The following is a 24,045-nucleotide window of genomic DNA, read 5'->3' as shown; positions in this document are numbered from 1 at the left end:
GGCTGTGAAGTTTCAACAGTGATGAGGTCGCCAAGAATAATGCCTGGCTCTTGGCAGATGCTCACCTGTGCTACTTCTTGAACTCCAGCCCACAGCTTGGCATTCAAGACCTTATGCACTGGGTCTGTTCCATTCTACCTTCTGCCTGTTGTGTCCTGTTCCTGTTCCATCTACCCTCTGCCCTTCTCTTTGGGTTGTGGCTACATGAACTTCTCAACCTTACTCAGCTTCCCGCTGGTCTACTTCAGGGACATCCTGTCTCTGGGATCCTCTCTTTCTTCCCACGAAAGACTTTAACTTTTTTTTTTCTTTTTTTGAAAGACAGAGCTACAGAGAGAGGTAGAGACAGAGAGAGAGGTCTTCCATCTGCTGGTTCACTTCCCAGATGGCTGCAATGGCCGGAGCTGTGCCAGTCCCAAGCCAGAAGCCAGGAGCTTGTTCCCGGTCTTCCATGTAGGTGCAGGGGCCCAAGGACTTGGGCCATCTTCTACTGCTATCCCAGGCCATACCAGAGAGCTGGATTGGAAGAGGAGCTGCTGGGACTAGAACCAGCGCCCATATGGGATGTGGGCGCTTCAGGCCAGGGCGTTAACCCTCTGCGCCACAGCGCCGGCCCCCTCGACATCTTCAATACCAGCTCCAATGCCACCAACCTGGGATGCTTTCCTTGTGGTTTCCAGGCCACCAGCTTCCCTTCCTGCTGTGTTCCCACCACTGGGCCTGGAACGGGGCCCCCTTTTGCTGTGAGATAGGAAAAGCAATGTGGGTGATAGTCTCTTTTCATTTTTTGCTTATCTTGTAGCAATCAGAGCCAGAATGGTGACCGTCCCATGAGTCTCTGTTAACTGGACAGGGGTTGATGGCTGCAATCAGCAAGCACAGCAGCCCTGTGATCGTCCCTGTGTACCACAGTCACCTGTGCTCCCATGTCCAGCTGGGTGAATTTCCACATGACAAGCCATGAAGGCAGTGCCTAAGATCACAGGAAACCACCCACAGCCGTTTGTAAGTGCAGCCACTCAAAGTCAAAAGCAGGCAATGACCGTTCACGGGCACCAAATGTTTTCCCAAGTGTTCATTGGAAAAAAAATTCCAGCTTCATTGGAAAAATTGACTTAAACTTTTTGTAATTACCATATAATCTGTAACACCTAACACTGAGTATGGTGTCTGCTTTTAATTTTAAACTCTTTTTAAGATCCGTGTGGATTTGGGAGCTCTCTTGCAGGGGAGCAGACTTTTCATAAAATCCGCTTACCTTCCCCTGCGTTTCACAAACAGTCATGAGATAACTGTTTACAGCGCGCTCAAGCGTTTTCCCAGGGGAGTCATTAAGAGTTGAATCTAAGAAAAACAATATGGTTAATTGTGCTTATTATTGTAACAGTTTGGGTTATTAACCCTTATTAGGATAAGGGTTATTTATTATAAACCTCTAAGTAAATAGAACACATTAATATTTTATAAATCACTATTAAAGTCTTCTGGAATAGTATGGGCTGGGTGGGTCTGAATTCTTGCCTTCTCCGTACTCTGTCCTGACTCCCAGCAGACAGCAGAAGCCCACGCTGAACTCCCTGCCCCAGCTTCTCAAAGGGGACCATTTCCACTCTGGCGGAGTCCTCTGTCCTTTCCCAGTGCACAGGCTGCCTCCCACAGTCTTCCTCTGGCAAGAAGCCTGGGGGAGAAAATCTGGGTTTGGACCTGGTCCCTACTGCATCTGTTGCCCCTCACCCGCCACCCTGAAACCCCCTCATTAACTTCTCATCTGCCGCTCGTGGTGCTGCCCGGGGCCGTTGCCCATCCTAGGGACACTTGCATCTTGGAGCTCAGGCTAACAGTTGCTTTGCACTGAATATCGCTGAGGGGCAGCTTCAGAGCTAGAGGTTTTCCATTTCTTTCTAACACATTCATAGATTTTGTATTTTTAAAATTGACACCCAACATTTGTGCATGTTTCCCAGGTATAGTACAATAATGCTGTACATTTATCCAACATGTAATGATCAAACTAGGGTAACTAGCATTTCCATCTCTTAGCCTAAATCTCAGGATGATTTACGAGTGCCACAATGGAGAGCTCTCCAGGGACTGTTCCCAGATTATCTTTCCTTGAGGAAAGGGAGAGTAAGAGTTATTCTAGACCTAGTGGCCTTGGGGCTTCTCCACTTTGTGCGTATCAGTAAGTTCTGTTCGTAAGGATGCTTTGATTCCTTCCCTTAGCAAACACATCTCCTTAAGCAAGACAAAGCAGTTTGGCCAATGGTGATCTAGTGCCACGTTCGAATGGGTGGACCTTAGGAATGAATCAACCATTGGTCACGGAGCCCTCCCTTCCTCTTCAAGCATGAGGACAGCCTGTGGGACACAAGTGGGAAGTTGGGGTGCACTGTGAGAGTGAAGAGCCTCTGAGTGGCACGCCTTCTTCCTGCTCCCTCGCCACATGAGATGCCCTTCCATGTTCCCCGAAAGGCGCCATGACCGGCAGCCAGGGCAGACGGGTGTGGGACTCAGGTCTGTGTACGTCTATGTCATACGTCATTGATAACACAGTTACCACCAGCTGTATGCACACTGAGACAGAATTTCCTTCAGTACCTGAGCATGTATGTGCCGCTTTGTGATGGGGCGGGAAGATCGGGGAGGCCAGGGAGTGCTGTGTCACTTCCAGCACTGTCCACTGTCACCGCTACAGAGGTCTCTTTGCCTTTTCACAGAGCCTGTTGGTAGGAGAGCTCCACACCACCAGCTCACCAGGCTGACTCAGGGAGCACCGGGAGACATCATTTGCTCTGCTCTTCCCTCCTTTGGCTGGCTTAACGGAATCCAGCTTTGTCCCTTGTCACAGATGAGGAAATCGGGCTTAGAGAAGTAGGTCCTTTCCTCAATGTCACAGCCTTTGATTATATCTCTAGGAACCAAAGATTCTTCCAGAATAACATTTCCCCTTTAATGTCTTGAGGGACTTCTGGGGCTTCCCAGGTGAAAGTCGGAGTGAAAGGTGTCCACGCCATTGGCCATTTGTGGGCTGTGTCCTTTTGCACTGTAGCTCTTCAGATGAAAATTCTCCCTCACTGCAAAATCCAAACCATTCGGGGCTCCAGCACAGCCAGGCTGAGCAGCTGCGCTGAGACTCAGCTGGTCCTGCTCTGAGTGAAATGCCGTATGGTGGGTTTGAGATATGGCTTCCCAAGTGCTGCCACCAGGACTGGAGGATGCAGCCTGGAAGCACAAGGGATGAGCTATTTCTCACTTTGGCTGGTAAGAAGTAGGAGAGGGAACATTCTCTATGTTTTCTGTCCAGGGATGTCAAAAATGGATGAGCGGGCTCATCTGCTGATCAGCCAGCCGGCTCTGTGCAGCTGGCCAAGAAGTAGCGGCCAGGACAACGATGCATCCTCTAGAACGGCTCCCTGTCTTTAGCCCTGCCTCACTTCTCCTTCCCCTCATTCTTGCTGCCAGGATATGCACCCCCAAACAAACCATGAGCTTTTCATCCTTGGGTTGTAGTTTCTGGCCAGTGCTTGTCAAATGTTAACAAGCTTCCTGGGACTCTGTTGAAAGGTGGAGTAGGATTTAGGAGGTGTGGTCTGGAACCTCGATCCTGCATTTCTAACCAGTCCCCTCCCCGGTGAGGCCAGCACTGCCAGTTTGCAGCCCATTCTTTGAGGAGAGATGCTGGGGGAGTCAGGGTATAATAATTGGAAACAGACAATGATCTAGAAAACAGACTCATTGTACTGCCCAGGTGCCTGAAGGCACTTGGGCCCGCTCCCATTCTTAGGAGTGGGATGGGAATAGCTTTTAGTGTGTGTGACATCATAATTCCTTATATTCTACCCACAAAATGAGTGGCAGGTGGAACATGGCAGGGTTGGGGAGGAGGATCAAGTAATCAAGGTGGGAAGTGGTAATTACAAAAATGTCCAGTAGGGTGGCTACGTGATCGCACTGGAGATCTTTCAAGTAGAAAATGATGGACTGGGGCAGCCCAAGGCACACACTCTCAAAGGCAAGGGGCCTCGGTGTCTGTTTCCTGTTGCTGTCACATGCTCTAACAAATGATCACCCACCTGATGGCTTAGAACAACATGCATCTATTGTCTTATCTCTGCTGATAAGAAGTTGGCCTGGGCCGCCTCCTGTGGCTGAAGTGGAGGTGCTGGCAGAGCTTCGCTCCTGCTCCTGCCTGGGTCTCTCAGAGATGCTCTGTTTTCCTGCTTTTCCAGCTCCTCTGGGCTGCCTGTTCCTTTGGCTCGCAGCCTCTCCTCCAGTCAAAGCCAGCAGTGGTCCGTGAGTCCGTTACACAGGCATCCGCCTGCTGACTTTCCTCTGCTGTAGGGGAAAGAGAGGGGAGAGGGGAGGGGAGAAGGAATCTCCCACCCACTGATTCTCTCCCCCAAAGCCTGGGAGCCACAAACAACCTGGGTCTTCCCTGTGGGTGGCAGGGACCCAAGTACTTAAGCCACTACCCGCTGCCTCCCAGGGAGCACATTAGCAAGAAGCTGGAATGGGAAGGGGGATCCAGGGCTTAAACCCCAGCACTCCAATATGTGATGCAGACATCCTAAGAGTGGTGTTAACTGCTATGCCAAATGCCCACGTCCCCTTGCCACTTTTAAAGATCCCCGTGATTCTGTTGGGCCCACTTGGCTCACCCAGGCTAATCTCCCCTATCTCAAATTCAGCTGATTGGTAGCCTTAATTCCATCAGCAGCCTTAATCACACTGGACTAGTGTGGACCCTAAAGCTGATGCCTGGTGTCCTTATCAGGAGAGTGAGATTTAGAGCCATAGAGACCTGGAAACTTAGGGACACACAGGTGGGAGGGAGGCCATGTGAAGGTGGAGGCAGAAATGGCAGTGGTGCAGCTCAAACCCAAGGAATACTAGGGATCACTGGCCATCAGCAGGCACCAGAAGAGGCAAGGAAAGATTATTCCCAGGCTAGACTTTGGAGGAAGCTGTGGGCTGCCAACATCTTGATTTCACACTTCTAGACTCTGAAACTATGAAAGAATACATTTCTATTGTTTTAAATAGCAGAGGCTTTGTGGGCTTTGTTTTTTATCTTTTCAAATGTATTACAAAAGCCACAGGAAACTAATACAGACACAAGGTACAGTAGTGGCAGTTTCCTATAGGTCCATGTTAATAGCAAGAGACACTGCTGTGGAATTGGGCTCCCAAATATCAAGAAGGAGGGTGGGCTCTCAGTATGAGAGGCAGGTGCCTCTGCCTAACCATCAGATCCCAGGTGGACAGTATTACCATAACTGGCAACAAGCAAAGAGACAATCAGGGAGCCTTGAGCCACAGGGATTTATGGCATTGATGCATGACAGGCCATAGTATTCCTAGGGGTCAACTTGATAAGCAGCTATTTAAATTGCTGCTTGATTTGTATAATCAGGGAAACAACCATGGTAATGGGAAACTGCAACCCCTTCACTCAGCTTCCAGATCTGCATAACTGATTGAAGGGAAGGTGGGTTTCTGCAAAGCACCCACATATATTTTTGCCAAATGTCCTCTGATCTGCCTCCAAAGTGAACTCTGGCCACTTGTTAAGGTAAGAGTAGATCAGGGGAAAAAAGAAGATCCAGATTTCTCAAAGACTATTAAATATGAATCTGAGTTACACCAATACCAGGGAAGCTGAAAGTCCATTATGGTCCTCAGGGTAGGGTCAGTACATGGACACCACATGGAGGTAGGGGCATTCACCTAACTCCTGATATAGACTATATGCACATATGCATCATTCGTTGATCTGTGCTGTTGGACAGGTCTGTGTGAGGGTCCCAGAAACTACCCCTCTTGCCAAGATCAGAAGGAATAACTGTAGAGATGAGCATGCTGTAAAAGGCTTAAAAAAAAGTAGGCGCCGGCGCCGTGGCTCACTAGGCTAATCCTCCGCCTTGCGGCGCTGGCACACCGGGTTCTAGTCCCGGTCGGGGCGCTGGATTCTGTCCCGGTTGCCCCTCTTCCAGGCCAGCTCTCTGCTGTGGCCAGGGAGTGCAGTGGAGGATGGCCCAGGTGCTTGGGCCCTGCACCCCATGGGAGACCAGGAGAAGCACCTGGCTCCTGGCTCCTGCCATCGGATCAGCGCGGTGCGCCGGCCGCAGCGCGCCGGCCGCGGCGGCCATTGGAGGGTGAACCAACGGCAAAGGAAGACCTTTCTCTCTGTCTCTCTCTCTCACTGTCCACTCTGCCTGTCAAAAAAAAAAAAAAAAAAAGTAGGCATGGTGGTCCCAATACCGTTCCCATTCAACTCATCTGCTTGGCCTCTCTAACAAAGAGGGGGGCTGTGACATATGACAGTGGGCTGCCATCCACCTTACTACATGCTGTGTGGGATTTGGCACCTTTGCTGGAACAGATCAATACAGCTTGTGCTACTTGGTATGGGGCTATTCATTTAATGAATGCCTTCTTCCCAGCATCCACATAAAAGGAGAATGAAAAGCAGGTTGCCTTGATACAGCAGGAAAGCAAGGCATTTACACTGTGGATCCTGGTTCTACATCGATTCTCTTTTGCTCTGCCCTGATATAGTCCATAGGGGTCTTGCTTATATTGTTATTCCAGGAAGCACCACATTATTCTACCATATTGATAACACCATGTTTATTGATTTGGTGATTGGACAGTGTCAGGTACCCTAGATGCCTTGAGCCAACAAGACTCTTTATTAGCAAAAGATTTGGGGCAGTGGGCTCAGGGCCATTGGATTCCCCAAACTTTGTTGTGAACCCCATCGTTCAGAAGTAGCCCACATGATCAAGCAGTGGCACAATCTTTTGAGGGCTGGGCCAAGGTACTACTGTGGAGCAGTGCCCCCAAGGTCAGGGAGGTACCCTTCAGACTGCAGCAGGTGCACTGAGCCAGAGGCAATACATGACACTAAGTTTCCAAAAGTTCCCAAAGCTGGGATCTGGGTGGTGGGAGTAGAAGCCCTTCTCACCATCACATCCACTGACTCATCTCTGGAATTCATTGACACCTCCCAGCAGTCTTAAGTGCTGATTCCAAGTCCTGTTCTATATTAGGATGCTAGGGCTGCCTTAGGGGAAAAAAAAAATCAGGCCGGCGCCGTGGCTCAATAGGCTAATCCTCCGCCTTGCGGCGCCGGCACACCGGGTTCTAGTCCCGGTTGGGGCGCCGGATTCTGTCCCGGTTGCCCCTCTTCCAGGCCAGCTCTCTGCTATGGCCAGGGAGTGCAGTGGAGGATGGCCCAGGTGCTTGGGCCCTGCACCCCATGGGAGACCAGGAAAAGCACCTGGCTCCTGGCTCCTGCCAGGATCAGCGCGGTGCGCCGGCTGCAGCGGCGGCCATTGGAGGGTGAACCAACGGCAAAAGGAAGACCTTTCTCTCTGTGTCTCTCTCACTGTCCACTCTGCCTGTCAAAAAAAAAAAAAAAAAAAAAAAAAAAAAAAAAAAATCACAAATCACAGGGTGGGTGTTGTGGTGCAATGGGTAAGCCACCGCTTGGGACACCCGCATCCCATATTGGAGTGCTGGTTTGAGTTCCAGCTGCTCTACTTCTGATCCAGCTTCCTGCTAGATGATGCATCCTGGGCTGCAGCAGAGGTTGACTCAAGTGCTTGGCCCCCTATCACCCACCTGGGAGACCCAGATGGAGTTCTGGGATCCTGCTTTCAGCTTGGCCCAGCCCTGGTTATTGTGGGCATTTAGGGAGTGAACCAGTGACTAGAAAATCTCTCTCTCTCCATTTCAAGTAGATGAAAATAAATAATAAATATACATTAAAAAGGAAATAGCCTTGAAAATATAACCAGAAGCTGGGTGGCTTGAACAACAAAAATTTACTGTCTTACAGTTTTGGAGGCTGGAGGTCTGATGGAGGTCAAGGTATTAGCAGGGTGTGGTGTGTTCCTTCTTTGGGCAGGGTGAGAGAATCTGTTCCATGGCTCCCCCAACCTCTGGGGGGCTGCTGGTCATCGTTGGTGCTCCTTGGCTTGTCGACACATCAGCCTGACCTTCATCTTCACCTGGCATTCTCACTGTGTAGTGTGTCCATGTCCCAACTTCCTCTCGCTATAGGGACAATAGTCAAATTGGATTTGCATCCACCCCAGTGACTTCATTGTAACTGGATGACCTCCTTAAAGGCCTTATCTCTAAAAATACAGTCACATCTTGAAGTCCTGGGGTTACACCTTCAATATACAAATTTTGGGAGCATGCAAATTAAGCCATAACGTGGTCACAAGGAAACACTTGGGCCTGGATGTGGGAAAGCTCACTGAGTGGGAGCTGTGACTGTCGCCTGCCTCCTGGAGGACTGGGCTGTTATGATATGATGGGCTCAGGGAGGAGTATGTCTGAAACCCAGGGCTCAGTGGTCCCTTTCCTAGCAGTTCTATCTTCTATGCTCACTAGTAACAGCCACCACAGACAATAGGGCAACTGAAGGCTCAGACCTTTGGGGATAGGAGGTCTGGTCACCTGATCAGGCAGGCAACTCAGGATGAATGCTAACTGGGGTGGGGGGTGGGGGTGGAGTCAGAGAAACTTAGGTAGGGAGGAAGGATTAGTCTTAATCCAGTTGCTGCAGCAACTGTAGACTGTTTCACAGGTTTTCCTGTCTTGTGTTGTATGGAGGAGCATAACTGGCCACTACGTTGAAAAGGACTGTGGTTTGGACTGGACATCACACACACACCACACACACACACACACACACACACACTAATGGGGGACCCATTGGTAAGACAGGAACAGGATATGAAGGAAGAGCATATGAGGACCTGAACGTATAGACAATCTCCATACCTCCCAGGTTCTTCTGCTTAGGCCCATGTGGTTATACCACCAGGGGTTGACCAGCTGTTGGTTCAGGAAGGTTTGGTCGTCCTCTTTGGTTGATCCAGGAAGGCTTTGGTTTTTACTGGTTTTCTAATCCAAGTTGCTGGTTTCTTTCGCAAATTCCTCACTTGAATTTAATGCCACACTGTGGGGTGTAGTATTTAGTTTTCCACATAGCAGGGCTAAGAGGATGCAACTTAGAAGTAAGATCCCTATAGGGAGAACTCCGAGCAGTGAGAAAACAGGAAGCTGCGTTAGGGGGCAAGCTGGGTAACCAACTCCTTCTTTCTCCTTTCCTCTGACTGTTCCTGGGCAAGGTTGCTCCAAATACACTGACCAAAGACCCAAAGACATCCTGCAGTGCTTTCTGACAAGCTGAGTCTCACTGTGGCTTGTGCAGCACAGGTCAGCACAGCTCCCGTTGCTTCCTGCCCTGTCTCATTGCCCTAGGACTGCACTGCCCCCAAATATGCATGGGCATTCAGTCATTACCCAAGGAACCGGAGCTGGAACAGGCAGGTGGAGGCACCCAGGGTTCCGACGGGAGTGGCAAACAGATGTGCTATGGTTTATGTCTGGAGGACAGACCCCGGGCTGACTCTAGATGTTAAAAGGTCGTTTGTTTCCCTCAATTTCTCCTCTACTTCTGACATAAGCCTAAGAAGGACAACTTCTGCTCCACATTTAGACATAAGGCTAACAAAGCGTATCTCCTAAGGAGAGGGAACTTGGGGTGGATCACAGTCTGTGTGGCCCTGGACAGGCCACTTACCTCTGCACAATGAGAGTATTGAAGGAAGTGACTGCTCAGGGTTCCGGAACACTATGTTAAGAAAGGAGGACTCGGCCAGCGCCGCGGCTCACTAGGCTAATCCTCCGCCTGCGGTGCCAGCACTCCGGATTCTAGTCCCGGTTGTTCCTCTTCCAGTCCAGCTCTCTGCTGTGGCCCGGGAGTGCAGTGGAGGATGGCCCAGGTGCTTGGACCTCTGCACCCGCATAGGAGACCAGGAGGAAGCACCTGGCTCCTGGCTTCAGATCGGTGCAGCGCCGGCCATAGCAGCCACTTGGGGGGTGAACCAACAGAAAAGGAAGACCTTTCTCTCTGTCTCTCTCTCACTGTCTAACTCTGCCTGTCAAAAACAAAATATAAAGAAAGGAGGACTCACAAGTGGCTGCTCCTTTCCATCCCATGCTCCCTCCAGGACCTGGGAAGGCACACGCTTTCTTTGATAGTACTAGCTGCTTTGGGAAAGAACTTGCTTACAATAAGGAAGCATGGAGTAGCAAAAGACAGCTGCACCAAACACCTGTCCCCTATCCTCAATTGTCCTAAGCACCATCACTGGTATGATGGGAAAGACCTGCGGACAAGCATAGACAATGATGATAGAGTTGACATGGAGCTCAGGTCAAAAGCAGAGAGAGAATGTGTGGATTAATAGAGCAGGCTGCACCCCTTCCTGGCTGGGGGACCAGGGTGCATCACAAACCCAAGCCCAGGTACTGTGGTGTGAGTGGGTGTCCCACAATTTCCCGAGTTGGAAACTTATTTCCAAAGGTGCAGGCTGATGGTATTTGGAGGCAGTTGGGATTAGATGAGGTGGCGAGGGTGTGACCCTCATGACGGCATCAGAGGCTTTATGAGATGAGGAGAGATCTGAGCTCGCAGCTGGCTCCGTCTCCCCTGTACTGCCCGCTGCCGTGCTGTGATGCGCTAAGAAGGCCCTCGCCAGATGCCGAGCAGATCCCCCCGCCTTCAGAACTGTACGGCATCATCCACTTGAAAGACAGTGACAGGGGCTGGCGCTATGGCGTAGTAGGTGAAGCCTCTGCCTGCGGTGCTGGCAGCGATTCAAGTCCCAGCTGCTCCACTTCCAATCCAGCTCCCTGCTAATGTGCCTGGGAAAGCAATGGAAGGTATCCTAGGTACCTGGGCCCCTGCACCCATATGGAGATCCAGATCTCCTGGCTCCTGGCTTCAGCCTGGTCCAGACCTGGCTGTTGTGGACACATGGGAGTGAATCCATGGATGGAAGACCTCTCTCTGTATCTCTCTCTGTATCTCTCTCCATATCTCTGCCTTTCAAATAAATAAATAAATCTTTTTTTAGAAAAGAATGACAGAGAGGGAGAGAAAGAGAGAGATCTTCCATTCTCAGGTTCATTCCCTAAATGGCTACAATGGCCCGGGGGTAGTCCAGGCTGAAGCCAGGATCCCAGAACTCCATCCAGGGGACCCAAGCACTTGGGCCATTCTCCACTGCTTTTCTCAGGTGCAGTAGCAGGGAGCTGGATCAGAAGTGGAGCAGCTGGGACTTGAACTGATGCTCTGATATGGGTTGCCAGTGTTGCAGGCACCAGCTGAGCTCACTGTGCCACAACACTGGCCCTATGCCATAGTTTATTTTCTTTATAAATTACCCAGTCTTGAGTATCTCGTTATAACAGTAGAAAATGGGCTGACGGGGATTTGTGGGAAGGATGTACACACAGGGCAATGCCTAGTAAGTGGCGGCTGTGTCTTATAACTGCTGCTTGCTCCTAGCACTACTGGCTCTTACCACACAGCGGCAGCACCTGGAATTCTCTGGCAAAGTTCCAAGTGGGCCCTCAACCTGGCGACGGCCTAATTGAATTGAGATTAGACTCTCATGCTCTGTTGAAATAAAAATCCACGGGTTTCATTTTTTTGCTTCATGTATACGAGAAAAGGAGAAAAGGCCAATAGTCCCCCTTCAGACATCGTAAGAAAACACACAGGTAATAGTAATTTTCAGACACCAAAGCTCGGAAAGACTACAGCGGGAGCCACCCCTTGGTAGGTGAGGCGATGAATCGGATTGTGGGGTTTGGGGAGGTGAATGGCTTCCTTCTCGGGACACAGCGGCCGGCTGCGGACCTGTGTGTTTTACAGGACGGAAGGGTTCCGAGCAATGGCCCTGTGGTCCCTGGGCTCAGGATCACGTGCAGTTGTGGGGAAGGAGGGGCCATTTTCTCTTGCTGTGACTGGTTCCTCACTGGTGGCTGGAAGAGCTTACATGGCAAGGCTCAACACCAGAACCGCATCAGCAGAGAAAAAGCAGACCCCAGCCACTCAAACTCCTCGCACGAGGAAGACAAGGGACAGGAAGGGCCGATGGGCAGGACAAAGGGCACGTGGCACCCTGGTGCCCACGCCTGAGATCCTGAAGGGGCCCGGGGCCCAGCTTCTCGGGCCTCAGGGCTTCCTGCCACGCTCCCTGTCCCCCCAAGCTTTAGGAAAGTGAACTCAGCCTGGCTGTGATGCTGGCACTCCACTCAGGCAGCCCAAGGACCTCCAGGGCGGCCCAAACCCCAGCTTCCCCCACGCCGCGTCCCGCTGTGGAGAAAATGGAAACCCGCAGCAACAGCCATGGGGCTTCCAGAGGGGACACAGGGGCCCCCAGGGGGCGAGCGGTGTGGCCGAAGGCCAGCAGGCCCCAGGCCATCAGTGTGCTGCCTCTGCAGGGTAGTGGCCGAGGGCCAGGCTTCCCACCGGCTGCCTGAATTGGAATCCCCGGTTTTCTTCATCAGGAGAATCTTCAAATCCACGTCCCAGGGCTGCAGGCGAGATTTCGGGGTGAGTCTGTCATGCGCCAGGGGCAGCCAGGACGCAGTGAATCTGAGTGCCTGTCATGGTTCTCTCTCCTTCGGGGACTCAGCCTCTAGGAAGTGAGCTTCCCCCCAGGGTCCCTGCTGGGCTCTTGTTCTGAACCCCAGGTGGGCATGCACTTGACACCTGCCAAGGCTGCTCTGGCATGCTGCACTCTGTGCAGGCTGGGGGGGGGGGACCGGCCCCTGCCCTCTCACTGCTGCCTCACCAAGCTCCTTGCCTGCCGTGGGCCCCTCCCGAAAGCACGGAGGTTCTCGCCAGCAGAACCCCCATTTCTGATGCCGTGACAAGATCCCAGGGCTGCACCATGCATCCACGGGCCTCGGATCTCTTTTCCTAACTCTTTTGTACTCGGCTGGGGTCGTTTTTAGGGTGACCAGGCTTGGGTGGGTTTGTCAACTCTTTCTAGAGGGGAGAAAGGGGGTCTGAAATCTCTACTATTCAGACCACACGAGGGGGGTTCTGGGAGAATTTCCTTAGCATGCCTGTACCCCAGGGACCAGCGTCATGGAGAAGATTCTGTTGGGGGGTGGGTGGCAGAAGGTGAGGAAGTTTGACGTTGGGCTGGGCCAGCCCCGGGCCTGCTTGCCTTGCAGGGAGCTTCCTGTTCAGTTCTGGACTTACAGGATTCAGCTGACGGAATCAGGGAACCAGGCTCTCTTGGACCACTTTTATTGTCAGTAAGAAACAGCAACACCCCCGAGATGATCCATTCGAGAAGAGTAGCGAGTTGTGTGAGAAAATGTCAAGTACAAAACTGTTAACCAAAAATAAAATAAAAAAAAGACTATGGAGAGGCTTTTCTTGTAAGTGCTAGGACTTAGGGGGATAAAAAAGGAAATAAAAACACAGCTCCTTATAACCTAAGAACCTGGTCTTGAAACCTGGCCGAGACACCGGGGATGGCACCCTTGGGGGCAGCTGTCCCTGTGGGACCTCGAGGCCGAAGGGCTTCCCACCCACCACCAGTGTCACAGCACCAGGTCATGCCAACTTGGCGGCCACTTGAGTTCTGGAGCCCGGCTGGCCCCTATGTCTGCTCTAAGTGAGGACACGGATGGTGACAGTCTCCCTGCTCTGTGTGGCTTCAGTGTCCCACGCTCTCCCTGCCCCTCTTCTCCGGGCTCCCCCGGCACAGCTGTGGTCAGCAGCATCTCACATGTCGGTGGGCAGGAAGTCCGGGACCTGCTTGCCTTCTTCAGCCGATTTGCTGGCCAGCTTGAGGGAGAAGAGAATGAACAGACGCATCACCACGCTGGCACCGTCATGAGCACCATTGTGGGGCTTCCCAGGCCTGTCACAGGGGCCTCTACACTGGGCTGCCTTGACCTTGGGTTTGGCCAGAAAATCATTAGGGGGGTGGGTCTGAACACAGGCTTTGCACAGGGCAGGGCACTAACCTAACTCCGTGAGCCTTAGAAAATTCTTGCCATCACTCTGTGAGATCAAATGGGATACTGTTTGGGAAGCACTGAGCACGGAGTCTGATTCACTGCATGATTTTTATAGCAGCACAGCTCTGATTTACTATTACCTTGAGGGCCACAGTGACATGAAGCCTTTCGGATCTTCAGCAAAGACACGTACGTCACAAGGAGATGGGACATGGAGACAGTGCGTGGACACTAACTTTTAATTTGTAGGATTTTGTAATAGAAGTTGAATAGAACAATGCTTCCAAGGAGGAGCAAAGAAAGGCATTTTTAGTTTCCTGAGACAGCTGACTCTTGGGGCTCAGGCAGGAGAACCAAGGGCAGTGCAGGCCAGGGCCAGCCACCTGCTGGTTCTGAGGTTTCAGGGGTTCCACATGTCCTCCCAGCTGGGGACAATCCTGGCTAGAGGGGCCTCAGTACATTCTGGACATTTATGGACAATGTCCCTGTCCTTAAGCCTCCCTGGTAATGCTTCCCTGGGAATGATCATGTATGCACACACATGTACAGCCAAGCATATGGTGCACACACATGCACAATACAGTGTACACTGTGCACACACTTGCACACAGTGTATAAAGTGCATGCACATGGAACATGCAGAGTACAAAATGCACTTGCACACACACACAGTGCACACACACACAGTGTACACTATGCACTTGCACACGCAAACAATGCACACATGCACACAGTGTACACTATGCACTTGCACACGCACACATAATGCACACATGCACACAGTGCACACCCGCACTCACGTCCTCATTTTCTGTTCTCTTCCTTTTTTCCTCCCCACATCCTCCCTCCCTTCCTCCCGTCTAGGTCCTCACCATTGTCTTGAAGAATTGATTGACTTTCTTCCGTTTGAGCGTCTTCTTGTCACCATCTGAGAGATGCAGGAAGGTCTGGCTGAGGCGCGGTGATGTGTTGGCTTCATCCACCCCCTGCACTCCTGCCACTGACAGCGTGAGGCCTGGGAGGAGAAGGGAGAGCAGGACGTGAGTGGGCAGGGAAGAGGCAGTGCCCACGGGACGCGGAGTGACTAGGGGGAGGTGGATGGGAGGCGGGCAGGGGGCAGAGCCACCCTCTGCATCACATATCGTGCGTGCCAAGCAGAGGTGCCAGGCCTGTTTGCTGCCGTGCCAGGGGGAGTTGAAGCTGTCCTCTGGGGTGAGGCTTGCCAAACCCCACCGACAGCGGCTCTGCCTCCTGGCGTGTGGTCCAAGCCCTGTCCCAGAGCACCTGGGCTGGAAACACCAGGGCTGAGGCGGGGGAGGCTCCCTTGCCACTCAGGCCCTGACTCCCTGGGGGCTCCAAGGGAGGGGGAGACGATGTGAGCTCACTCTTCCTATACCACCCCAGACCTACAACCTGCTGTTCTCACTTCCCCCAAGGCAGTGGACATGATCCTGCATCACCAGGGGCAGGGGCGGGGCTTGCCTCCTGCTCACAGCCCCAGCCTGGAGCCAAAGAGACCTGAAAACCCAGCGACCTCTTGTTGGTAAAACAGCAGAAAGGGGTTGGGGCTGTGGCCGAGTGGGTAAAGCCGCTGCTTGCAATACCAGCATCCCATATGAGTGTTGGGTTCGAGTCCCAGCTGCTCTACTTCCTACCTGACTACCTGCTAATGGCCTGGAAAAAGCAGCAGAAGATGGTCCAGCCCAGCCCTGGCTGTTGCGGCCATCTGGGGAGTGAACCACTGGATGAAGGTTCTCTCTCTCTCTCTCTGCCCTGCCTCTGTCTTTGTAATTTTCACTTTCAAATAAGTAAGATAAATATTTAAACAAAGCAAAACAAAAAACAGCAGCACGAGTGCAGAGGTCCATGGTCACGAGACCATCAGTGAGGAGGACACAGCTTGTGCTCACTCAGACGCTATAGCCGAGGCTGCACGGAGGAGCTGCCTGCGAGGCGCCGCTCGGCAGTGCTTAGGGGCCAGCTTCTGCACCAGCTGGTGACAAGCAGGAGCCTGACATCCCCGGCGCCTCCGTTTCCCCATCCACACAATGGGCAAATGACACTATCTACTCCATAGGAGTGGGCTGCTGCACGAGTGGAATAACGAAGGGGTGGCAGTCAGGGCAGGGCCTGACCCCGGCCAGCACTCGGCTGCGACAGCTGTAGCTGCAGTGAGCGAGCTGCCCACTTCCGCGGGGGCAGCACCAGCTCTGTCTTGTTCTCGTCTGCCTGGCTCTTGGCACTGGGCGCCTGGGTGGAGCAGTGGACCCTGAGAACTGGCTGTATACTGGGTGGGGGGTTGTGTTCCCAGGGGTGTGGGGCCCCTGTTAGGACTCCAGGTCCCCCTGTGCACCGGGAACCTCGTCACTGGTCCAGGAGTGTGCAGGGAGGGAAATGGGCAACATCTCCACACCAGACCCTCCGCAGCTGAAGCCAGGGCAGCAATTTCTGTTCATCCCAGAACTCTTCCAAGTCTGCAAAGGAGCCACTGGCCTTCAGGGCATACCAAGGACAGACTTCTGGCCTGGGGCAGGCCTGGCTAACTGAGGCTGGTGCAGGGCCATGGCTGCACCAGGCGTGTGTAGATGTGAGAGAGATGGAAGGCGGGGCTTGTGAGCAGAGCCCGGGGTGCCCAGGATGTCCAGCCCACTCTGCTCCATGGCATGGTCCCCACCCATTCTCCACCTGCCAGGCCAGTGGCCTGCACTCCCCCATGCTGGTGGGGGCAGGTACATACCTGGGATGGTGGGCATGGACTGGCTGGCAAAGCTCATCTGCGAGAGGATGGACGCCCTGAGCGGGACAGCTGCGTGCTCCGAGAGGTTGGTGTCACTCATGAACTCGTGCTTCCTGGAAAGCTGGAGGAATGCACACACACACACACACACACACAACCATGGAGACTTAGCAAGAGGCAGACACAGGCCCTGAAAGGTCGGGAACAAAGGTTTGGCATGGGTTCTATAGACCCAGCTCCAAGTTCATCTAGCTATTCCTTGCCAGCTAGTCATGTATGGTTGCACAGGTTGCATAGTATACAATGCTAGGCAGTGGTGGTAGAGGCATTAATTTAGACTATTGTGTGAATGGTGCTTCTTAGAACCACAAAATATGGAAAACATTTCTACCCTTTTCCCCCTAGAAACTTCCCCCTGGGAAGTCTGTGGAAGTTCTTTCTTCCCCAGAAGCACCTGAGCGGGTCCATGCCAGGACAGTTACTCCCGCTCCCCCTTCCCAGCTCCCAGAACACTCCCTACACAACTCTCTACCCCAGGGAAAAGCTGAGATTGAAGCCAGGGCTGTCTGACCCGAAGCCTCATTATTTAAGTGGTTATTGGTGGACAAGACGGAAGCTCTCACAGCCGGGGAGGTGGGCTTTGCATGTCTGCACCCCTCCCTGGGCTCCCGGTGCACAGCAGGGGCTCAGCAGAGCCGCCCATGTCAGTGGCTGGAACGGCCCTGGCGGGTGGCACTGGGGCACAGCAGGTTACGCTGATGCCTGTGACTCCCGTGTTCCATATCACAGCGCAGTGGAAGATGGCCCGAGTACTTGGTCCCCTGACACCCATGGGGGAGACCCAGATGGAGTTCAGGACTCCTGGCTTTGGCCTGGCCTAGCCCGGGCTGTCGTGGCCATTTGGGGAGTGAACCAGCAGATGGAAGATCTCCCTCTCTCTGTTTCTCCCTCTCTTTGATGCTCTCTCAACTAGATAAGTAAATAAACCTGAAAAAACTAACAAACAGAAGAATCATCCTGTGTGTGGGGACAGAGGGCGGAGGTAGGGACACGTGGCCCACTCCTGGGCGGGCTGCCCTCCTGTTCCATGGGTGTCAGGCTGCTTGTCCCCAGCCTGGCACAGCCCTGTGTGCTGGTGGAAGGACACACAGGCTCTGGAGCCCCTCAGCCTGGGTTCCAATCCCAGCGCTGAGATGTCCCGGGCGCGCCAACTGCACGGGCACGAGCACAGGCCGCACCTTCCCCATTCTCTGGATGCTGCCTCCGCAAGTCCCGCTGCCCGGAGGAAGCGAGGCTCCCAGGCCCCTGCGCCTGGCCGGGTCGGGGAGGCCACCTGCTCACCCGCTTCAGTTCCGACTCGGCCGCGGCCTTCTCGTCGGCGAACACCACGCTGCTCCTCTTTGACCTCTTCCTGGAGCGCCGCAGCTTGACCTCCGGCAGCGTGCTTCCCGGCGAGATGGGCTCCTCCGGCTCCGCTCTGGGGGTCCTGGGTGCTGCCAGTTCCAGGTCAAAGCTGCAGGGCAAGAGGCACGGCCGTGGGAACCGCCTTGCAGGGACCCGGGGGGCCGGGGGGCACCTGCACGCCGACTGAGCTGTCACAGCAGGGTCGGGGACAGATCAGTTTACCCGGTGGCAAATTCAGAGTGCCACCTGCTTAATCTCAAGCCTTCGAAACACAGAGTGAAAGGAGAGTGACGTATAAACAAAAAAGACTGGCATTGAGATAAAATTGGTTGAAACTATGGATCTGGGTTCAAATCCAGGCACCGTCACTTTTAAGCTGCATGAGTTTGGATAAATTACTCAAATTTTCCAAGCCATCATTTCCTTTTAGAGTCAACAGGGATTTTTATGTAGCCACCTCGGAAATGGCCGTGTGATGAGGCTTGAGGAACCATCAGCGCGTGGTTGGCAAGTGATGGGGGCTGGGTTATTCGTGGGGTCTGTAATTGGAGCAGTGGAGTTGGGCAGGGTACAGCTGCAGGACCCCAGCAGAGGCGTGGGCGGGTGCACAGGAGCTCTGAGATGGGACAGCCCAGCCTGGTGGGAGGAGCTGGCCCCGTCAGAGGTGATAAGATTCCAGACAAATGCAAGCTTGGTGAGGAGCTCCGGCTGGCAGGCGGAGGTCACCGCCTGAGCCTGAGGCCAGCAGGTGAGTCCTGCCCGGTCCTGCTCGCCTGAGCCCGGGACGGTAATGGTGCTGGTTCAGTGAGGCCCCTGATGGGGGCAAGGAGCAAGTGGGAGGGAGGTTGCTGGGGAGGAAAGAGGAGGCGGGGTTGTTCAGGGGTTGGGCTGGGGAGGCAAGGAGAGCAGGCGGCTGCCTGTGGGACAGAGGCTGACCTCTCGGAGGTGGCCTTGCTGGGGGTGCTGCAGTCGGAATTCATGGAAGCCAGAGAGATGATGGACATCTGCCTGTAGGAGCGCAGCATGGACCTGGGGCGGCCCACGCGCCTGTCGTCGAAGTCGGGCTGTGGGTGGGAGAACAGCACGGTTAGCAATGGAGCCGGGGTCCTACAGCCTCAGCTGCCCTGCTGCCTCGCTCTGCACCTGGGTAGGATGGCGTGGTGAGGCCGAGCAGGGCACCTGCACAAAAGCTTTGCCCCGGCTCAGGCCAGCGGCTTGATGCCGAATAAAGGACCTGCCTGGTCTGTGTCCTTGGTTCCTGGGAGGTCATCTCCAAGGCCTTGGGATGTTGCATGGAGTAGCAGTGACATCTTTCTGACTTTGTGCTAATGAGGTGGCTTGGGATGCGGACTGGCCATGCCAGAAAGACCAACTGTGTCATTATAGGGCTGGGGCTTGAAGCCACACCGTATCAGCTCAACCAACAGTGTGGGGGTGGGAGCTGGAGACTGACACAGTCACGCGGCCAGTGATCCAATCACAAATGAGTGATGAAAGCCCAATGAAAGCTCTGGGTGCTAAGGCTGGGGTGGCCTTCCCTGACGGTTCTCATCCATCAGTGTGTCACAGGAGGATGTGCCCTTGGGACATAGCAGCCTGTGTCTGGGATGCCTCCAGGCCTCACCACATACGTGTCTTCATCAGGTTGGTCTTAATTTGTATTCTACAGGGAAATCACATGTGCTTTCCTGAGTTCTGTGAGGCACTCAAGTGAATTATCAAACCTGAGAGGGGAGAATTTGTAACCAGTTGGGCAGCAGTGTGGGTGGCTTGGGAGCCCTGGAACTTGGGGTGGTGTCTGGTTAGGGGAGCCTTTGGAGGACTGTGCTCTAACCTGTGAAATCTGACCAGAGTCCAGGTAGGCAGCATTGGAATTGCATTACAGGGGTTTTATGAAGGGAATGTTAAAAGAGGAAACTTGGGTCATAGAAAAAGCCCTTGAACCAAAAGACAGGAGACCTGAGTTCAGTTCTAGATTCTTCCAGAATTCAGTTTTCCCACCTGTAAGGTGAGAAGGTTAGGACAGATGGTGTAAGGGACTGTGCAGCTGTAACTTTTTAGGATTCCACTCTGGGGGGAAGAAGATAAAGACATCTTTAGTGGCCAAGGGCAGTGGCTTTGGAGCCAGAGCCGGGTACACATCCTGACCTCACTCACCTGCTGTGCAGCCTTTGCTAAGTTACTTGACATCTCCAAACCTCTGAAAAAATATGAGGGTTAAAAAAACCACTCTTACCCTGCAGATCTGTTAAGTAGATGTCAAGTGCTTAGATCAACTCTGGCATATAGCAGGTGCCTCCTAAATGTAGTTTATATTACTGAGTCGCTAGTGTTTACACAGTCCTGATTTATGACTGGTGACTCCTGAGAGAACAAGTTTACAGGAAGGTCTCCATGGATCAGCTCCAACAAAGCTGGACACCTGGCCCTCCTCTTCGGAGACGGGTGCCTTGGCTGGGTCCCCTCTTGCTCCATCCCCCTTGTTCTCTGCCACTCCCTGCTCCACCTCACCCCCTTGCAGCCCCAGGACCACCGTACCATCTCTCTGACACCATACTCCTTCTCCACCTTCACTTTCAGGTTTTTGAAGCATTCCTCCATCCGGTCGTGGAAGGGCCGCAGGTTTTCAGACACCCTTTTCTCATGGATCTTAATCCCAGCTCCCAGGAAGGGGATCTAGAAAGAGAAAAGGTAAATGACGAGCCAAAGTCTGACCATGACCCAGCCCATCAAGGTGGCTGATGTCAAGTCTGCCTGTGCAGAGCCCCAGGGTCTGCAGAGACCTGCACGCAGGGCCCCGGCCGTGAGAGATGGGAAGTTGCAACCTTGGGGAAGGGCTGGGTCCTCCCACCCCATCAGATCCCCCATGCCAGGGGAACACCCCTTCCTTGTAGAATTTACTGAGTGCAGTGATGGAGTGATGGAGTGCAGGACCACAGGACAGGAACTTCCTTTGCTCTGAGTCTGAGCTTGGCCTAACACATTCTGGGAAATGCAAAGTGGAAGAAGGAATGTTGGAAGCCGGGAGACAGAAGGGAAGAGTTAAGAGGAAAAGGAGGAGTGGCTCCAGCCTCATCTTACAACACGGAGGTCCAATTAACGTTCCTATGGCTGTTGAAGAAAGCCATGAGTGTGTTAATATCACAAAGTTAACCAGAAAAATAGTTTTTAGAAAGTGATGTGAAAAGCTTGGGAAGCCGAGGGAGCAGGGGAGGACTGATGTGAGGTAGCTGAAGTCTTCTTTATCCAGCAAGGAGGTCAATGGCTACCGTCTACACGGCAGGTATACCAAGGGAGAAGGTCAGTCGTGTGGCCTCAGGGAAGCATAACGCTGGAAGCAAAGGAATCAAGCGTGGATTATTTTGGGAAAACAGGTAACACTTCCATAATGGAGACGTAGATGTTTCTACCTTTCTCTGGGGGTCTCCCTGGAACAACAGGTGAAGAGAAAGTAAAATCTTGTGTGAAATTTAGAAATTTAGAGATACCTGTGATCCTGACTCACTGATGGAAGTTGGGTCGAAAATGGAAACTGGCCTTTCAGAGCTAAGGAGGGACATGGTGATAGAAGAGTCTGTCCTGCCTCTGGGAAGCCAGAGGGGCTCAGGGGCTGGAGGCACCAGGTACCAGGAGAAGGACAGGGAGAGTTGAGGGGCTGAGCGCAGAGGGGTGGGTTCAATTTCTGTAGCGGAAGCAGTTCGAGCACCGGGTGCCTATGTTTTCCCATTTCCCTGGGAAAGTTTATCCTCTAGCATGATTAGAATAAGCTGCTCTGGGCCCAGAGACCAGGCACAATAGAAGTGAAGATGAGGAGCCAGTCGGGAAACAGCGGACTGCAGGGAAAAACTGCGTGGTGATAGTGAGAGCCGCACTTTCTGATCCCTAAACATGTGGCAGCACTGCACCCGCAATGTCTTCCTGTGGGACAATGGGAGGATTGGCCTCTGGGGAAAGTGAATGGTCTCGTGTCAAGACAGATGCTGTGGGCCATTCAGCTACTGCAGGGCCGTGCCAGTCAGCTGTCAGGGCCCTGCCCCAAGTGCACAGATTTCCACTTCGCCTCACCCTTAGCTGAGAAGACTACCAAGGATCAGCAGACATTGGAGGAAAGTGTCCACTCTGAGAGAAAAGACAAGAAGGAAGAGGAAGGAAAGAACAAAGGAATGAATGAGAAAGCTTGCTAGCAACAGAGAATCTACTGAGTCAAACCAAATATTATTTTTTAAAAATTTTAATTAATATATAAAAAAGAGCTCCTCCATCCATGAGAAAAAGTTAAAGATTTTGCCTAAAGTAAGGGATGATAATGGATGAGGGGTGTTACTACATATAAAAAGCAGTGAGATATAGTTAAAGTTGTAAACAGAGACCAACTTATAGCTTTAGTTTTACATACTAGAAAAGACAGAAAATTGATTAAACATCCCTCTCAAGTTATTCATAAAATCAAGTCCAAAGACATTTAAAGCAAATGAAATCCAAAGAAAGCAAAAGGAAGAAATAAGAAAGAGTAGGCATGAATGAAAAAGAAGACACATTCACAACAGACACCAACAAGGCCAATGGTTGAGTCTTTTAAAAGATACAAAACATGGGCTGTATTAATAATTATCAACATCAGGGTTGGAAAAAAAAGTATCATTATGGGAAATACAAACATTACAAAAGCTCATAAGAGGGTATTATAAAAAAGTTTATGTTAATAAATTTAATACCTAGATATAAGGGACAAATTGCTAGAAAAACACAATTTACTGAAAAAGCATAAAAGAAACAGAAAATCTGAATCCTCTTAAAGCAATCGGGTACATATTTTAAAACATTCCTGGCTCATATGGCTGCACTGATAAGTTCTAGCAAACTTTTAGGGGCTAAATAAATACGAACTATATACAAACTTTTCCAAAACTTGCAATCTTCAGCTTACTTTTTAAGGCTAGGCTAACTCTGTTATAAACTTTGAACAGCAGAGAGCTGGCCTGGAAGAGGGGCAACAGGGACAGAATCCAGCACCCCGACCGGGACTAGAACCCGGTGTGCCGGCGCCACAGGCGGAGGTTTAGCCTATTGAGCCACAGCGCTGGCCGACAATGACCTAGTATTTGTTTCACATGAGGAGTCCTAAAAAAAACTCACGGAAAATGTGTACTGTGAAAACGCTATGCATGTATGTAAACATTTTTGCACCAAAATAAGCATGTTTTAATTCCATTTGCTTGTGAACTTTTTGAAGTACCCTCACACAAGCTTGGTTACTATTTTAAAATCAACTGATATGATTTATCATGTTAACAGAATAAAGAGAAAAATAATATAACCATCTGACTAGATATAGAAAAAGCACCTGATAAAACTAAAACCCCTCAGATGATGAACTAGGAAACCAGGCATGGAACGGAAGATCTCTAAAAGATCACATTCTGTGAAATACTGATTTCCCTGATGCTGGGTTCTCTTCTATTCATCAGTGCAAACAAGGTGAGGAAAACAACTAAACGGTGTAAGATTGGAAAATAAGTCCGATTTTATATAAAATCATGTTATCTGCTAATATACAAAGAACATTTAAAAGAATATTTTCATTTATTAAGTGTACTGGAGTGCCTGGGCTCAAGACCCAACTACCCTGCTTCCAATCCAGCTTCCTTCTAATGTGTACCCTGGGTAGCAGCAGATATGATGGTTTAAGTAGTCCCCACCCACTGGGAGACCTGGATGGAGTTCTGGGCTCCTGGCTTCAATCTGGCCCAGCCCTGGCTGTTATAAGCATTTGGGTAGTGAATTAGCAAATGAGAGATATCTCTCTACCTATCTCTCTGTATTTCTCTATTTGCCCTTCAAATAAAAGGAAAATAAATGTTACAATTAAAGGAAAAAAAAGTAAGCAGACAAGCCACGTACCATGAAAGATTTGTGCTACACATGTATTTGACAAAGGATTTATATCTAGAATATGTAAACACCTATAAGTCAATAATACAAGGGTAATTTAACATAAGATTTGAATAAGTATTTCACAAAAGCATTAGCCAATTAGCCAATATGAA

At 51.6% G+C, this 24,045-nt stretch overlaps 1 protein-coding gene across 3 annotated transcripts in view; it reads right to left on the bottom strand.

The window, feature by feature from the left end:
- Positions 1-13,119: 13,119 nt before the first annotated feature.
- DOCK2 (dedicator of cytokinesis 2) overlaps positions 13,120-24,045 on the bottom strand; it is a 464,436-nt gene continuing 453,510 nt past the window's right edge. For all 3 annotated transcript variants that reach the window (XM_051843586.2, XM_017341248.3, XM_070076408.1), the window contains exons 47-52: positions 20,537-20,674; positions 18,935-19,062; positions 17,936-18,107; positions 16,595-16,715; positions 14,730-14,872; positions 13,120-13,681 (exon numbers count right to left, since the gene is read on the bottom strand). In XM_051843586.2, coding sequence (XP_051699546.1) covers positions 13,619-13,681; positions 14,730-14,872; positions 16,595-16,715; positions 17,936-18,107; positions 18,935-19,062; positions 20,537-20,674 — 765 coding nt within the window. In that variant the 3' untranslated portion in view covers positions 13,120-13,618. The remainder of the gene's footprint in view (positions 13,682-14,729; positions 14,873-16,594; positions 16,716-17,935; positions 18,108-18,934; positions 19,063-20,536; positions 20,675-24,045) is intronic.

This window comes from Oryctolagus cuniculus, chromosome 6 (genome assembly GCF_964237555.1).
Source record: "Oryctolagus cuniculus chromosome 6, mOryCun1.1, whole genome shotgun sequence".
Taxonomy (NCBI): domain Eukaryota; kingdom Metazoa; phylum Chordata; class Mammalia; order Lagomorpha; family Leporidae; genus Oryctolagus; species Oryctolagus cuniculus.
The sequence above is the reverse complement of the archived record's forward strand: the minus strand, read 5'-3'. Positions and strand labels throughout refer to the sequence as shown.